At 39.8% G+C, this 18,289-nt stretch overlaps 2 protein-coding genes across 2 annotated transcripts; both read right to left on the reverse strand.

Annotated features, from left to right (window-relative positions):
- Positions 1–2,281: 2,281 nt before the first annotated feature.
- LOC133009673 (beta-1,3-galactosyl-O-glycosyl-glycoprotein beta-1,6-N-acetylglucosaminyltransferase 3-like) lies at positions 2,282–3,547 on the reverse strand. Its single transcript, XM_061077211.1, has one exon. It carries the CDS (start codon positions 3,545–3,547, stop codon positions 2,282–2,284), a length of 1,266 nt encoding a protein of 421 aa, XP_060933194.1.
- Positions 3,548–15,623: 12,076 nt separating this feature from the next.
- On the reverse strand, positions 15,624–16,907 carry LOC133009674 (beta-1,3-galactosyl-O-glycosyl-glycoprotein beta-1,6-N-acetylglucosaminyltransferase 3-like). Its single transcript, XM_061077212.1, has one exon. It carries the CDS (start codon positions 16,905–16,907, stop codon positions 15,624–15,626), a length of 1,284 nt encoding a protein of 427 aa, XP_060933195.1.
- Positions 16,908–18,289: the final 1,382 nt, after the last annotated feature.

Consider the following 18,289-nt stretch of genomic DNA (forward strand, 5'->3'; position numbering starts at 1 on the left):
CTGGCCCCTCCCTCCCCCTCCCCCTCCTCATGCAGCGCTGACCGCCAAGCGGCTGCAGCCACTTCTCCTCTTCTCTGACGCGCAGCATCAGACAAACAGCTAATGACGCTGTGTGTGCAATCCCCCGATGTTGTTTGGTGATGAATTAACCACAACATTAGCGCTGAAAACATTACGTCGCAACTGGTCCGACGTTTCATAAAAAATAAACTAACAAAAACCTCACGAAATCCGTGATTTCAAAGCCTTTCCAGCTGTTTACTGACGTTTTTCATGTTCAATGAAGAGAGAGGGAGAGAGATACAGGCAGACAGACAGGCGGGCAGACAGAAAGACAGACAGACAGACAGACAGACAGACAGACAGACAGACAGACAGACAGACAGACAGACAGACAGACAGACAGACAGACAGACAGGAAGGCAGACAGACAGACAGACAGACAGACAGACAGACAGACAGACAGACAGACAGACAGACAGACAGACAGACAGGCAGACAGGCAGGCAGGCAGGCAAGCAGGCAGAGAATTTAAATGCAGTGTTACTGTTCTACAAATTAGACAAGTTCACTGTTTTATTTCATTTAAAATCGTAATTATTGAAATGAAAGGTAGGTCTTAAGTTGAGCTGCGTGAGGTATATATTGTGGTATATTATAATGCTGCTTATACTTCAACTCTGTCAGAAAACAGTAAATAAAAATCTGTGTACTGTGTTGTCAGCTTTACAGAGATTATGTAATCACTCTTGATTATTATGCACAAAATTGATTTATCTCATTTACAAAATTTGCAGCATAATGCCAAGAAAAGACAGACTCCAAAAGCAGGACAGGGAACTGCAGCAAGCAGCTCAGGGTAGCATCTCTCTTTTATATTGGATCAGGCCATCAACTAGTAAAACAAATGAGGGAGAATCAGTATTTATTTATTTATTATTATTTTTTTAAATTTCATAAATAATTTTGGCGATGGGTGCCCTTTTTTTTTGGTTTGAGCACCGGCCCCCCAAAATGTCTGTGCACGTGCCTGCTTACAAGGTTTCAGGAGAAGTGAGAATATCATATTGATACAAATGATATAATGGTTTGTATTACCCTGATGTGTTTTATTAGGTTGTTCAGGATGGAAAATGTTAAGACTTTATTTAACTTTATCTTGATCTAATTTATTGATTTTGTGTTAAAGAAATATCTCTGGTGAGTCAAATAAAAGATATATTTACAGAAATGTTCTCTCACAGTGGAAGAACTCACTTTTTAAGGGTGGAAATGTAATGATCCCTTTCCAGGATGTGATTGTATGAAAAGCGTTTCTGGGAAGTGTAGTAGCCTGTCGTTACTGTGATGATTCATGATCTTAAACCTGTTTGATGTGGTGGCATCCCAGTGACACAAACACCTGATGGTCTGTTGACTCTGTTGGCAGGATCGACCAGGACATGCACGGCAAAGTGGAGAGTGCGGCTGCTGCTGTTCCAGAGTGACGATCTCGCTGTTCATTATAATACACAATTGATCAATATTTGTTCCTGCATTTGTTAAAGGAGGAGCTTTGTTCTACGCTATTTCCCCACAAGTGTTTATCTTGTGTCAATTCTGTTCGGCAATGATTATGGTTTGACTGGGAGTAATGTTTGATCGGTGGGGGTGCCTACTGGAAAAAGTGTTCAGCAATAAAAAGCTAAAAATCTCTTAAGGACAAGCTTTAATACAAATTACTTGCACGTTATTTGATGTCAATACTTTAATTATGAATCAAAAAAGAGCAGGACTCAATTAATTCATGTTTTGCCAATTTGAGCTTAAAGACTTGTTGCTCTAATAACATTTATGATTTATGTATCATCCATTGAACCACATTGTTTTGGATTTTTTATTCAAAATAGATCTGTAGTGGTGACATGATGAAGATAATCATATTGCAGTACCAAAGCAATACAGTGACCAATTCCTGATTGTGCGTGGCAGGATTTAAGTAATACAAAAACTGAAACCCATTTTTTAACAGTTTTCACAATTCACTGAAATCCTACACAAAGGCATCATAGAAATCCCATAAAAACATCAGCCATGCACATTGTCTATTATATTTAATGCTCAGAACATTCTAAAGTTATATAAGTTTAAGTAAAACAATTATTCTTAATGTTAACATCGAATCACAATGGGTAGTATTTTGGAAATACTACAGGAGCATAATATTTCATACATTTCTTAATGACTATCTTTAATATTATACATTTTTTATACATCAAAGCCAACACAACATAGTAGAATATTAACCTTTTAGCAGTGGGTCAAGGCCTGAAGCTCTGAAACGCAATACTGTCTCCAAACATCTGATGGCAATGTCATCAACTTCAGCATCAAACTTATTTGCAAGAAGGTGTTGTTGACTCAGCAGCCACCGGATGTCACCAGCTCCATACACACAAACGGCTCGTCTGTAAACACCAGTGCAATGAGGGTACGGATTTCCTTTTTTTACATCACCTGCCAAATAGCTCCACTTCACCACACGAGCGAGGCTTAGCATGTCTGACAAATCAAACTTTCTGTCGGCAGGCGTCGATCCGGGTACAGAGGGCATCCTCTGTAGAGTGGCCCACAAGTGCTCGTCAGGGCTATATGTGTCCTTCGACCACTCCAGGTGTTTCTGAACCTCTGTGTCCTGCATCACGTGCGTCACAAAGGCTCTTGAGACCACAATGTAGGCATTCCCTGTGAACATTGGGCTGCTAATCGGCGGGGGAGTTTTCATCTCATCTGTCCTGATGACACTGTCTGTCACAATGTGATGATACTGCCAACAGGCTTTCTTGTAGTCGTTGGCCGCCTCAGTCTCCATACTGTTTTTTCCATTTAGGATCTTGAGTATTTTAACCATCTCTCCATTGGTTTTTATAGGGAAGTCGGTCCCACACGTGTTGAGCAGGTACCTCCACTTTACAGGTGACTTCAACAGATCTCTCATGCAGTTCAGATCTGCTTGCACACGGGACCAGGAGGCACAAATCACCTTTTCTAGTTTTGTAGCTATAAACACATTGGGGAAACAGGCAACAATAGCCTCCACAGCCATGTGAAATTCTTCTGAGGACTTTTGGTCTACATGCACACAGTAAATGTTTTGAGGTGCATAAACTGCTCGAAGAAGTCGCTCAAACATTTCAATTTTCTCATGGATCACAATGGAGTAGGCAATGGGAAAGTCATTCTCCTCTTCACTGAGAGGCACTGTAATGAAATCTCTCTTTTTAATGTAAGCTGGACAGTCCTTTGTCACATTAAGGTAGAAATCCTCCGAAAGCTTCTCATGCTTTTTCCCAGATGCTAGAAGCTCTTTTAATTTACTCATCTTGCCCTCTGTGTCTCCACTGATGATGGCTAAGCAGACAGGCAGGTCCGTGTAGAACTGCTCTGGTATTACAAGATCAGCCGATGACCACCTGCCAGAGCCAGCTTCCCAAAAGACAAATGCAAGGAACATACCCATGAAGATGAAACAAAGGATCCTCAACTTAGGGACCCTGTGACACTCCATCCTTACAGAAGCTGTCTCCTTAGATCACAGATGATGATGTCCTCAGTGCAGGTTATCTGACTGATCAATGTCACTGCCTCGTCAGATAAATGACACCACACACCTTCAGGTTCTATTTGCCGTAGGTGTGTCTAATGAAGACGACAAAAGATAACAGCAACATAACCAGCTGTCAAGCAGAACTGAGCGCATTATGTGTGCTTTATTTCATTTATATTTGTATGTACAACTAATAGTACATATTTTAGTTGTTTAAGTTACATCATCTTTCCACTGTTTCACAAATACCTCTTAAATATCAAGTAAAAAATAAAGCCATGTACACACATACTGTATACACAGATATATGTATTTATATCTCCTTTCTTCACTCACAAATGCCTCTTCTAAGAATGTGTATTATAAAGACACAGGCACTTTGTAGAATTAACACCAGGAACTCAAGAAGAAACATACCCTCACATTCTCATCATAGCATTAACTAAACTATTTTCAATTCACCTGTCAATCTTTGTATTTGTGTGCATTCACAATACATTCCTCACTGTATGTTCTGGTTTGGATGTATTTAAGATTGATTGAGACAAGTGCTCTCATCCACATCCTGGTCTGCATCAGTGTCCTGCTCATGGATGAAGCTGTAGTGTTGATAGACTGATCCACCTCTGCTGGTGGATCAGTTTGTATATGTTTGTAGAAAGGTCATAAAAGCCCTTAGACAGAGCTACAAAAACTAACTTTCCAACTACAACATAGGTTTCACACATACTTAGTTAATTTTTCCATTACACCGGCTCAGGAACAGCATGGAGCATGTTGACATTGGCACTGCTGCTTTTTCTTTCGTAGCTTTGGCCCCAGCAAAGCCTTTTCCGGGAGTGAGCTTTGACCAAGGCAAAAACAGCCAGAGCCAACCCCAGAGCCAGCAACAGGGAAACAGGTAATGCAGCTGAGGTGTGATTCAGAGGTCTGGAGGACATGTTTACTACCTTCTGAATTGCTGTGCCCAAATAAAAATGCTACAATGTTTTTTTGAATCTCTTCTTGAAAAACACCAGAGATGTTAGCCATCCAGATGAGTTTAGATTTGTTTAAGAAGATGCTCAATGCACAAGCATCAAATGTTTCAAATCACCCATGATCTTAAATGCAGAATCTATGGAAACTTTGGAACCACTGATTCTGCCGACAAGAACCTTTCTTTTTGCTCATGTGAGGTTTTTTATTCACTTACATGAGATATTGTTGATAAAGTGATGTTCCTTACAAGTCTTCTTCTGTTTGTCAAGCTGGGTGTACCTACATGAATCTGGTGGTTAGGGTTGGTAGATTATTTTATTTATTTTTATTTCTTTAATTTTTTTTATTAATGTTATAATTTTTTGCTTTTAATTGTGTATATTCCTATCACTCTGAAGGGGGTATGTGCCAAGGAGGGTGTCTGTTTGTTTGTTCATTGGTTTGTAGCTAACTGGCAACAATAATAACAATTATTGGATTACTGACTGTAATTTCTTCTAAATGTGAAAATAAATAAACAAAGTAAAAAAAAAAAAGAGAGCAGTTATACGCTCCTGTCTAGATCATTCAGTTTGCCAATGAGGTCCAACATTACGGTTTGTTTCAGCTTTTATTATTGCATTATTCCTTGCCCAGCAGCTCACGTCACACTCTCTTCCTTGTTTACTCTGCTGCCTCAGCTTGCACGACTCATCGGTCAGCTCCGGTTCAACTTCCACGTTACTCTACTCCAAGTTTACACTCAACCGGCCTTTCAACTGCTGGAGATCACTTGTCTGAGTCCGGCTTTTGAGTCCAAAGTGAAGAGTTGTCATTACACCAAAGGGGGAAGCATGTGCTCAAGTCAGAGAAGCCTTTAGAAAGTGCTCCAATAAAAAGACTCTTGAATGGAAGGTGACGCAGTACAGTGGAAGGGTCCTAGAAAATATTGTCTAAGCTCAACAAAAAAAAGTTTGCATTGATCTTTTTTGACAACTTATAAAGAAATTACCTTTAACCAACAAATTAGATTGAGTTAGGGCAATGATATTTTCCTCTGCAATCAAAGGTACTTTTAACCACTGCTTACTTAAGAATTGTTACAATAAAAACATATTTTTAAGTGGTTTAAAATTAGTTGTTCCAACTACACATTATTGAAAAGTAATTTTAAGGATTTTGTTCTTAATTTGAATAGTCATGAACACACATTCTTAAGTTAACAACCATTTGAAAAATCTTATTTGCTCCTGTTATACTTTCTAATGGTAGTTTTTTTTTTGCTTTTGAATGTTTTTGCTCTTTTTTCTGCTTTAAATAAATTCATTCAATCAACAACAAAATGACTTTGATTGGTAAGGCTGTTTCTTTTGAGAAGTCCTGGAATCCCTTTCTGTCTTATGTCAATAGCACAAGCTGTCGGATCACTGTGAGCTAAGTACTGCCTTGTTGAACTTGTGTTTCTTTTCTTTTATTTCTTTTATTATATATATTTTTTTTTTCTCTCTTAATTTTTTATTTCATTTATTTTTATTTTTTTATTATTGATCATATGTTTCTATTTATTTATTCATTCATTTATTTTTAGTATTACTATTATATTGTTATTGTTATTATTATTATTATTAAGATTTATGTCATCTATTCTTTTCAATTCTTGATTTTTCAACAATATTTGCTCATCTGTTGGGGCTGGGTGCCGGAGGGAGGGGGGTGGGGGGTTTGTATCTGTTCTGCTGTATGTTGGAATTACATTTGTAATTGTTATTGATGGAACAGTATTGTTTGTTTGTTAAATATGTAAAAATTCAATAAACAGATTGTTAAAAAAAAAAAAAAAAAAACAATCAACAACAAAATTGTTTGCCAATTTACCTGACCTTTTTTACTTTGAACTACAGCCATGTACTTATCACTGAACTAAACATATCGTTACATTGTTTTTGAGATTTGTCACTTTGGTTCTGGTTTTCAGTCCATCAAATTCAAGGAACAGCTTCTGAAACACCTGATCCCTCAACCACGATGGTTGCCATCTTGTGTCAAGATACTGGGGTTGACTGCTGATCACCGATGATGGCAATTTTCAAGGCTTGCCTCAAACTCTTGGATATCCTGTAAATTAAATTAAAAGATACCTTAGTGTGTTCAAGATAATGAGATGGATTATTACTGCAGACTTTTTACACTGTCACTCTTAGTGAATTCAGTTGATCAACAGAGTCATTATTTACTATTTTTTCACCCTCATAAACACACAAGTACCCAATTAGTCAAATTGCCTGAAAAGATTTTAACAACAAACATGAGAAAAAATCTTTTATCCAAAACACAATAATGGTCAGATAACAATTGCTTATTTGACTTTTATCACCCAATTTAAAGAGCATGTTTTGAGACCAAATTGGTCAACTTATAATAGGAACTTAATCAAGGTTAATCCAGGAAATTTTCGAGCAGGGACGTTAGGACAAAAGCCAGATATGGCAAAGCTCAAGACATTTTTATATATGTTACATTTTGATTCAGAGTACAATGGTCAAGTTTGGCCATAGATTCAAGGCTCACAGTGGTCCTTCTCTTGAATTCTTCATCTGTAGACGACACAAACAGGAACATTTAATCTTGCAAGTATCTCTTCTGCATTAATTCATACTACAACACATCATTTAAAGAGGAACAACTCCTAATTTGTGTGAACTATGATATACAGTGTTAAAATAAAAGTGGGGCACTGAAGTGGCACACTATCATTGAATGGTATTACATTCCAAATGAAGTAACTCGCTATAGAGGTTACTTGGATCCAAAGACTACCAGTCAATGAGATAGGCCATTTAAGTAAGTAAGTCATTTTAAAGCATCGCTTTTTTTATCTTGTATTGTAGTTGCCTGCCTCATCCATTACAGGATGTAATGTTTTCAGTTGTATTTACTTTAACCTGGACCTGGCTTCTTTTACATTTTATTTCTTTTTTTGTTTTTTTTTGTTTTGTTATTTACCATGTAATACTGCAAAGAAGAAAATGATCATGTGAATTTAATCAGTGGTGTATAAATTACTTGAAAGCCATACTTGAGTAAAAGTACAGATATCTTACTTGAAAGTGACTCCGGTAAAAGTAAAAGTCACCCGTCAGAAAATGACTTGAGTAAAAGTCTTAGAGTTGCTCATATTAAATGTACTTAAGTATCAAAAGTATCTGGTGTTGAAATGTACTTAAGTATCAAAAGTACAAGTACAAGTACCAAAATTAAAAATGCTAAGTGCTTTTTATGGTAGGCCTATACAGACACAAAAAAACCCAAAATTGTTCAGTTCAGGATTTCAACTGACTGAAAAATTGTAACAACACTATATATATAATGTATCATTTTACAAATTTTGAACCTGAGATGCTGAGGTTAAAATAGTATTGGACAAGTGCATCTGAACTTATAGAGACAACAAAGAACACAACAGAATAAACAAGTGCCTCTTGATTCTATCTAAGATCACTAATAGACCAAATTAACCTTTTGTGTCTATTAGCTGTATTTTGTAACTGCCTGTATATCTGCCCGCCAGCTTTCCCACGCATCTACATGTAAGCCTGTTTATTTATCATTAGACTATCTTCACTAAATGTGCCTGCGTGTGTGTTTGCATTTGTTTCCAGCAAGGTGACAATACACCTGTAGGGTATCTTGCCTGTAGGGACGACAAAGTGAAGACACAACCCTGCTTGAAGTTGTACACATTAACTAGTTTGTACAATACATATATAAAGACTCAACAGCTTCTAAGTTGTGTTGAGTCAGCACAAAGGGCGACTAAGGATTGGAAATGGCAATATATAGATATATAATATCTTTGCAAAAATTATATTGGCATAATAGTGAGTGGAAAACTGGGCCTGATTACCCAGGGTTCCATTTGGCGAGGTCCATTAAAAAACCTGAATTGTGTGCGTGAATATGCAGTAGTCCACGACACAGTGTTTGTTTTTGGTTGTGTTTTGGCTGAAAGTTGTTTTTGTGATTGCTTATATAATTGGTTGTGTTGTTTGTTTTTCCATCTCGACTTGTTTTAAATCTGTTTGTTTTGTCAATGTGGACGTGTAAGACTAAGTAGACACGGCCAAACAATGATAGTCTATTTGCCAACAGTTTTTGTTTAAACCAATTACTTCCAATATTTTCTTTAAGGAAAGTTAACCACTTGCTGCTTCGAGCTATGTATTTATGTGTAGATGTTGACACGAAGCAGGAAAGGGTAAACAAATGGGAATCAAAAAAGGAATACCTTCAAAAAATTATGTAAAGTCACCTAATAAAAGCACTCAAAAGCCAATTCATTTGCCTCAATAATAATCCTTACATTTTCAAGAGGGCCTCACGTCTGTCAGTGCCTTTCAGTGCTCTGCCCTAATAATAAAGACTGAACCGAGCTCCTGCAGGAGCGAGAGAGCGAGAGAGAGGTGCGCCGTGTGTAAAGGTACATGTTGCGCCAACCTCCGCTGCTCAAGTAACGAGCCAGTTTTGAGAATGTAAGAAGTATAAAGTACAGATATTTGTGCTCAAATGTAGCGAGTAAAGTAAAAAGTCGTCAGGAAAATAAATACTCAAGAAAAGTACAGATATGTGAAAAATCTACTTAAGTACAGTAACAAAGTATTTCTACTTCGTTACTTCCCACCACTGAATTTAATCAACATAAGTTCATAAATTTATCAAAGATGTTAAGTGTGCAGGGGAGGGGACTTAAAATCCTTAACTAAATTGGAGAAAAATACAATTGTCAAGCCAGCTTCATGAAGTTACTACAACTTAAATATTATTACAAAACAATTTCTATTTTTAATTACAGACAATATTGAGTTGATCAATTTGTCACCAATATAAGAAAGAGAATCTATATCTTTAATAAAGATACTCATCGGAGTAGGTATTATAATTCGTTTGGCCTCTGAAGACCCTTGTCCTCCTCAGAGACTCTCAAACAATCCACACCCAGCTCCACAGAACCTTTAAGAATGGTGGTGTGGTGTTATAATGAAATTGATTGATCCGTGGCCGGGCCTTTATACAGCTTGATCTCTCAACTCCAACTTAACCAGCTCCACAGCAGGTTAGCCGTTCAGCACAAGTTACCATGGTGATTTACCCCGATACAAGTAAACAACCTGTTCATTCTTCTGTGCCACATCCATAGAGATCATACTATGCTCTCTATTCAGCACTATACATGTTGTGATATAAGGCCAGGTAGACCTCTGGGCAGAACTGAAATGAGACATTCTGTTTATAGATGTTTAAAGGTAGCTGAGCTCAACTCAGATATGTCTGTGTCGGTCGTACTGTCTGTGACTCCTCTCCGAGGCTGTGTCCAAAATGCATTGCGCTTGCGGTGGAGAGACGAGAGGAGCTAGGGCAGCAGGAACAGCCCGCCCTGTGGTACAAATACAAATATTAGCAGAGCAGCTCATCACATCAGAAAATGTGGTAAACAAGTTAATTTCTATATTTAAAGATTACCATTCAACATGTTTTATAACCTTATATAATTAATAAGTGTAAAATAAACATTTAAATCTAATGTTACATCATTACCGGGGCAGAAAAAAAGCGCAGATTAATGTCCAAGAGTCTTTCTCTTTTCCTAATGAGCTCACTTTATAGTCTTCTATGTGTTAGTCACTGTATAGTGAGACTGGCAATAGTGAGCGAGTGGGTTATTTCGGATCCAGCCAACGTGTCTGTATGTTTCCTCTCCACGTGTCTCAGTCTCACCGTGGCAGCTCTCTCAGCTGCCTTTACTACCAGGGAGAGTAATGCTGTGCTCCATTGCAGCTCGGAGATCGGCCCTCAGAATGACGTCACATCCAAATACACAGAGTTGATAGCGTTCCAGAACAGTTCATAAAAACAATCTACGCGACATTTCACAGATACTAACACAGCCAGGAAGGATCCATTCACTGAAACCTTTGTCTCTCAGGGATTGGATGAAACACTTAAAGAAATCCTTTTTAAATGGGATGTTCCCCTGAATTGAGAAACAGCTGGAGACTGTACATAAAGATAACATGACAGCTCCCAAAAGTAAAACCAAGTCAGACACTCTTGATCCCCCCCTTCTCGCTGGTTACAGTATAGGTCCTAAACCCTGCCTCCTGGAATGTACCACTTTTTGCAGTGTGTTCTGCAAATAATGAAAACTGCATTTCTCTTACAAGGTTTCAGGAGAAGTGAGAATATCATATTGATACAAATTATATAATGGTTTGTATTACCCTGATGTGTTTTATTAGGTTGTTCAGGATGGAAAATGTTAAGACTTTATTTAACTTTATCTAGATCTAATTTATTGATTTTGTGTTAAAGAAATGTCTCTGGTGAGTCAAATAAAAGATATATTTACAGAAATGTTCTCTCACAGAGGAAGAACTCCCTTTTTTTTCCACTTTATTAATTGGTTTTCACAATTGAAGATGAAATCTCATACAAACAGACGTATATGAAAACATTACCTGCAGAAATCTTAAAAAATGTGATTTTGGTAAATCAAATTTAGCTCTGAGCTGGTCAAATGAAGCAAAAATACCTGCTATGTACAGATCTTTAAATGAGACAATACCTTTCTCACGCCAGACTATGAAAGAGTCATGCTCAAGTGAGGGGGGAAACTGATGATTTGCCACAATGGGGGCACAAAGCGAGCTAGTCTGCCAACCGAAGTGTTTTCGCACCTGAGCCCATATACGCAGAGAGTGATAGACAAGGGGGGCAATAGAGACACGGCGTGGTGTGATAGGCATTGCTGAATACAACAAGGCTGGGAGGGATAATGGGAGGCTCGCATCAGCCTCCATTTGGACCCAGGCAGGGGCTTCGTTGTTAGCATAGGTTTGAAGCCAGTAGGCCAAGGCTCTCAGGTTGCTTGCCCAATAGTATAGTTGGAAATGAGGTAAAGCCATCCCACCCACCGATTTGGGTCTTTGTAAAAATTCCTTACGGATACGAGGTGGTTCTTATTCCAAATGAAATAAGAGATGATCTTATTGAGATGTGAAAAAAAAGATTTGTTGATAAAGATTGGTATAGTTTGGAACAGGTATAAGAATTTGGGAAATATGTTCATTTTTATTAGGTTAATTCTGCCAGCTAATGAGATAGGAAGAGAAGACCATTTGTCGAGGGTCATCTTGGTGCGTTCTAAAAGAGGAGTAAAATTAAGTTTAAAGAGATCTGAGATTTTCTGAGTTGCAACTATACCCAAGTATGTGAATTTATCAGAAGTCACCTTAAAAGGATAGGAATTAAAAGAAAGTGATTGTGCAGCAGAGTTGACAGGAAAAAGCTCACTTTTTGAAGCATTAATCTTATACCCAGAAAGCTCGGTAAAACGATCCAGTGTAGTCATAATGTGCGATAAAGTATTCTGGGGATCGCTAATATATAATAATAAATCATCAGCATATAATGATAGCTTATGTTCTTTTCCATTCCTTAATATGCCGCGAATTTCAGGTGAGGAGCGCAGTGATGTTGCGAGAGGTTCGATGGTTATCGCGAATAAGAGGGGAGACAATGGGCATCCTTGTCTCGTGCCACGTTGCAACGGAAAATATTGGGAGTTCATATTATTTGTGCGTACTGACGACATTGGGGATTTATATAACAATTTTAACCATAATATGAATTTTGGACCATATTTAAATCTCTCTAGACACTGAAAAAGGTAGCCCCATTCGACCCTATCGAACGCTTTTTCAGCATCCAGAGAGATAATTACTTCGGGTAATGGCTGATTGGGATCTGCGTTCTGCATGATATTTAAAAGGCGACGGATATTAAAAGAAGAGAGGCGGTTTTTTATAAAACCAGTTTGATCTGGAGAGATAATCGAAGATAGGGTAGCTTCTAGGCGGTGAGCCAAGACCTTGGCTAAAAATTTGCAGTCCACGTTCAGGAGTGATATTGGACGGTAAGACCCACAGCTAAGGGGATCCTTACCCTTTTTCAATATAACTGAGATAGAAGCCTGAGAGAGTGTGGGTGGAAGTTGGCCCTCGACAAAGGATTCCTCAAAAAGAGTGAGTAAAATTGGCAGCAGTTTATCTCCAAATTTTTTAAAGAATTCGACCGTGAAACCATCAGGTCCTGGAGCTTTAGCATTCTGCATACTGTATAGAGCTGATCTAGTTTCCTCCAAAGACAGAGGTTCTTCCAATTGCTCCATAAATGATTCATTTATTTGAGGCAGATCCATGCTCTGAAAAAACGACTCTAGCCTAGAAGGGTTGTGGATCACCTCAGATGTGTAAAGGGAGGAATAAAATTCTTTAAACTCATTATTTATCTCCTGCTCGTCATTAGAGATCTGACCGTCATGTTTACGAATATTTGTGATCAGGGTAGAGGCTATGGACTGCCTAATCTGTTGAGCAAGAGTCTTGCCTGCCTTATCTGAGTGTTCATACACATTAGAGCGAGATTGGAGCAGTAGTTGCTCTATATAATGGGTGGTCATCAAGTCGAACTCTGTCTGCAGAGCTGACCTCTCCTTAAAAAGTTCAGGGGTGGGAGCAGTTGAATATTTACAGTCCAGCTGATGAATTTGGTCTGTAAGATCTTTAAGGCGCTGTTTTCTATTCCTGCCCTCCCAGGTGGTGTATGAAATAATCTCTCCTCTCAAAAAAGCTTTAAGCGATTCCCAAAGAGTGAACTTGCTAACATCTGGTGTATCATTCATGGATAAGAAAAAATCTATTTGTGTGTTTATATGGTTAATAAACTCTTCATTTGTGAGTGAAGTATTGCTGAAGCGCCATGGGCGCCGAGTTACTTTTTTAGGGAAGGATATTTGCAAAACTACAGGCCCATGATCAGAAACCACGATACTTTCATATCTGCAATCTCTGACTGAGGTCAGCAACTGGCTATCAATTAAAAAATAATCAATGCGCGAGTAAGAGTGATGCACAGGGGAGAAAAATGAATAACATCTTAGATCAGGCTACAGGAAACGCCAGGGGTCAATCATATTGTATTCTTGAAGGAAGGAATTAATAATCTTCGCTGTTCTTGTTATATTGTCGGGAGCTAGAGGAGCGGTCTAAGACTGGATGTAATATACAATTAAAGTCACCCCCTAGAATAAGTCTGTGTGTGTTTAAGTTGGGTAATGAGGATAAAATAGTCTTCAGGAATTGTGCAGAGGAAGAACTCCCTTTTTAAGGGTGGAAATGTAATGATCCCTTTCGAGGATGTGATTGTATGAAAAGCGTTTCTGGGAAGTGTAGTAGCCTGTCGTTACTGTGATGATTCATGATCTTAAACCTGTTTGATGTGGTGGCATCCCAGTGACACAGACACCTGATGGTCTGTTGAATCTGTCGGCAGGATCGACCAGGACATGCACGGCAAAGCGGAGAGTGCGGCTGCTGCTGTTCCAGAGTGACGATCTCGCTGTTCATATAATACACAATTGATCAATATTTGTTCCTGCATTTGTTAAAGGAGGAGCTTTTTTCTACTTTATTTTCCCACAAGTGTTTATCTTGTGTCAATTCTGTTCGGCAGTGAATATGGTTTGAGTGGGAGTAATGTTTGATCTTGCGGGTTCCTACAGGAAAAAGTGTTCAGCAATGAAAAGCTAAAAATCTCTTAAGGACAAGCTTTAATACAAATTACTTGCACTTTATTTGATATCAATACTTTAATTATAAATCAAAAGAGAGCAGGACACACTTAATTCATGTTTGGATTTCACCTGAACATATGTTGGTCAAATTTTTTAACAGAGCTGTCAACTGGCAAAACAAGTTGACAGAACTCAGAATCCACTAGATGGAGCCACAAGTGAAATCCTACACAAAGGCATCAAAGAAATCCCATAAAAACATCAGCCATACACATTGGCTATCATTTTTAATGCTCAGAACATTGTTAAATGATATAAGATTTATGAAAACCATTATTCTTCAGTGGCGGTTCGTCATACAGGGCGCTGGGGCGCCGCCCACCCTACAATTTTGAGATGAAAAAAAAAAAAAAAAAAAAAAAAATGACATGTTAAAAAACATTATATATCAAATAATTTAATAAGAAATGTACTGTTTTAAAGCGTTAAATGTGTGCCGGAGACCGTAAGCCCCTGTCAAAAACCACTTAATATATTATATTTGGTAATATATTTGCCATTCATTATCACTGAGAGAGAAGCCACTCCTCCCTGTGGGCGCCGGGCAAGTGGAAGTCTATGGAAGCCAACAAAAGGGGCAGGAACATTTGAGCAAGGACAGCTTCTCAATGGCGGATGACAGTTCGAGCCATGGGCGCACTTCACTTGCGCCTACAGCCAATGAAAGGGTTTCTTATACATCATGCTGACAGGACTGTCCAATCAGAGACCTTATCACTGATCTACAGGAGCTGCATAGTTAGCAGATACTTTTAATCTGCACGGAGGTGCAGCTCCGGTCCCGGAGCACTGAGTGAGACAGGTAGAGGACAGACAGTGGACAGATAGAATCATTGTTGTTTACTGTGTCGTGTGTGTAGTTTTATCGATCAGTAATAATCAGCTGAAATTTTTAACCACATGTTAACGTGCATGGGGACGTGCTCCTCCGGGACCGGGACCGGAGCACCGGAGCACCTCCCCGGGGACCGGGACCGTCCCCGGGGACGTCCCGGCGACCGGAGCACCTCCCGGAGCACCGGAGCACCTCCCCGGGGACCGGGACGTCCCCGGGGACGGTCCCGGAGGAGCACGTCCCCGGGGACGTCCGGACCGGGTCCCGGACCGGAGCACAGGACCGGAGCACCCCGGAGTTTTTTTTCTCTCATTGCGGTGGGCTATTTAAACCGCGCCGCCCAAGTGCGCCCCCCCCAAAAAAAATTTCACCAGCCGCCACTGTTATTCTTAATGTTTACATCCCATCACAATGGGTAATATTTTGGAAATACGACAGGACCATTATATTTTAAGACAACCCAGTAGAAGACCCCTTATGATTTTATAATAGACCATTTCTTAATGACTATGGAAGATACCTTTAATATTATACATCTTACATGATCAAAACCATTACAACATAGTAGAAGATTGACCTTTGAGCAGTGGGTCAAGGCCTGAAGCTCTGAAACGCAATACTGTCTCCAAACATCTGATGGCAATGTCATCAACTTCAGCATCAAACTTATTTGCAAGAAGGTGTTGTTGACTCAGCAGCCACTGGAGGTCACCAGCTCCGTACACACAAACGGCTCGTCTGTAAACACCAGTGCAATGAGGGTACGGATTTCCTTTTTTTACATCACCTGCCAAACTGCCCCACTTCACCACACGAGCGAGGCTTAGCAGGTCTGACAAATCAAACTTTCTGTCGGCAGGCGTCGATCCGGGTACAGAGGGCATCCTCTGTAGAGTGGCCCACAAGTGCTCGTCAGGGCTATATGTGTCCTTCGACCACTCCATGAGTTTCTGAACCTCTGTGTCCTGCATCACGTGCGACACAAAGGCTCTTGAGACCACAATGTAGGCAATCCCTATGAACACAGGGCTGCTAATCGGCGGGGGACTCTTCATCTCATCTGTCCTGATGACACTGTCGGTCACATTGTGATGATACTGCCAACGGGCTTTCTTGTAGTCAGGGGGCGGCACAGTCTCCATACTGTTCCTTCCATTTAGGATCTTGAGTATTTTAACCATCTCTCCATTGGTTTTTATAGGGAAGTCGGTCCCACACGTGTTGAGCAGGTACCTCCACTTTACAGGTGACTTCAACAGATCTGTCATGCAGTTCAGATCTGCTTGCACACGGGACCAGGAGGCATAAATCACCTTTTCTAGTTTTGTAGCTATAAACACATTGGGGAAACAGGCAACAATAGCCTCCACAGCCATGTGAAATTCTTCGGAGGACTTTTGGTCTACGTGCACACAGTAGCTGTTTTGAGGTGCATAAACTGCTCGAAGAAGTCGCTCAAACATTTCAATTTTCTCATGGATCACAATGGAGTAGGCAATGGGAAAGTCATTCTCCTCTTCACTGAGAGGCACTGTAATGAAATCTCTCTGTTTAATGTAAGCTGGACAGTCCTTTGTCACATTAAGGTAGAAATCCTCCGAAAGCTTCTTATGCTTTTTTCCAGATGCTAGAAGCTCTTTTAATTCACTTATCTTGCCCTCTGTGTATCCACTGATGATGGCTAAGCAGACGGGCAGGTCCGTATAGAACTGCTCTGGTATTACAAGATCAGCCGATGACCACTTGCCAGAGCCAGCTCCCCAAAAGACAACTGCAAGGAACATACCCATAAAGATGAAACAAAGGATCCTCAACTTAGGGACCCTGTGACACTCCATCCTCACAGAAGCTGTCTCCTTAGATCACAGGTGATGTTGCCTCAGTGCAGGTTATCTGACTGACTGATGTCACTGCCTCGTCAGATAAATGACACCAAAGACCTTTAGGTTCTATTTGCTGTAGGTGTGTCTAATGAAGACAACAAAAGATTCTGGCAGCATAACCAGCTGTCAAGTAGAACTGAGTGCATTAGGTGTGCTTTATTTCATTTATATTTGTATGTACATCAAAGCGTACAGATTATAGTTGTTTAAGTTACATCATCTTTCCACTGTTTCCCAAAAACCTCTTAAATATCAAGTAAAAAATGAAGCCATGTACACACATACTGTATACACAGATATATGTATTTATATCTCCTTTCTTCACTCACAAATGCCTCTTCTAAGAATGTGTATTATAAAGACACAGGCACTTTGTAGAATTAACACCAGGAACTCAAGAAAAAACATACCACCACATTCTCATCTAGGCATTAAAGGTGACATATTATGAAAGTTCCACTTTTGTAGTGCTTCTACACGTTAATTTGGGTATCTAGCATGTTTACCGTCCCAAAAACTCTGGAAAAAAACAACTCCCGTGATTTGTTGGGGTTCCTCTATGTCAGAAACGATACGCTAGATGGCGTCGAATGGGATTACGAGCAGAATTGACGTCATATTCTCGCTACACGGCCCGGCTCCACTGGCCCACCAGACTCTGGTTCAAAACGATATGGTTGCAAGATTGTATCTTCTTATCCTTGTTCCTTGTGGTATTTTGACCAATGTTACCTTTTCTTCGGCTCAGTATCTCGGCTCCGTAGCCGTGGCTGGGAGCGCACTGTTATTGTTCGTCTAGGCTCGTTGTCTCGCCGGTAACTAGCCGTCCGGTCGTGTTTGTTAGGGACGAGGAGACGTGCTCTTAGCTTTCAATCACCGCCACTCTTTTTATTTCTCTCCGTACCCAGGAGTCACACTCATCACACTAGTTGTTCTGTTAGTTTTCGTAACCCGCACAACATGTAGCCCCCTACCCACAATGCACAGGTACCTTACCCACAATCCCTAGGGGTACTACGTCATACAACAACAACACTTCACTAGGGGGCAGGCCATCCCTGCAACACCAAAATATGTTTCAGACATTTCATTAAGACCCGAAGGAACCATATCAACTGCGGTAAAATGGGCATAATATGTCACCTTTTACTAAACTATTTTAGATTAAGATGAAGATTAAGATTAAGATACATTTATTTGTCCCACACACATGCACAGACATGCACAAGCACACTCATGCAAGGAGGGAAATTTAACCTCTGCTTTTAACCCATCTGGTGCAGGACACACAGAGCAGTGAGCAGCCATGTACGGCGCCCGGGGAGCAGATGTTAGGG

This window comes from Limanda limanda, chromosome 8 (genome assembly GCF_963576545.1).
Source record: "Limanda limanda chromosome 8, fLimLim1.1, whole genome shotgun sequence".
Taxonomy (NCBI): Eukaryota; Metazoa; Chordata; class Actinopteri; order Pleuronectiformes; family Pleuronectidae; genus Limanda; species Limanda limanda.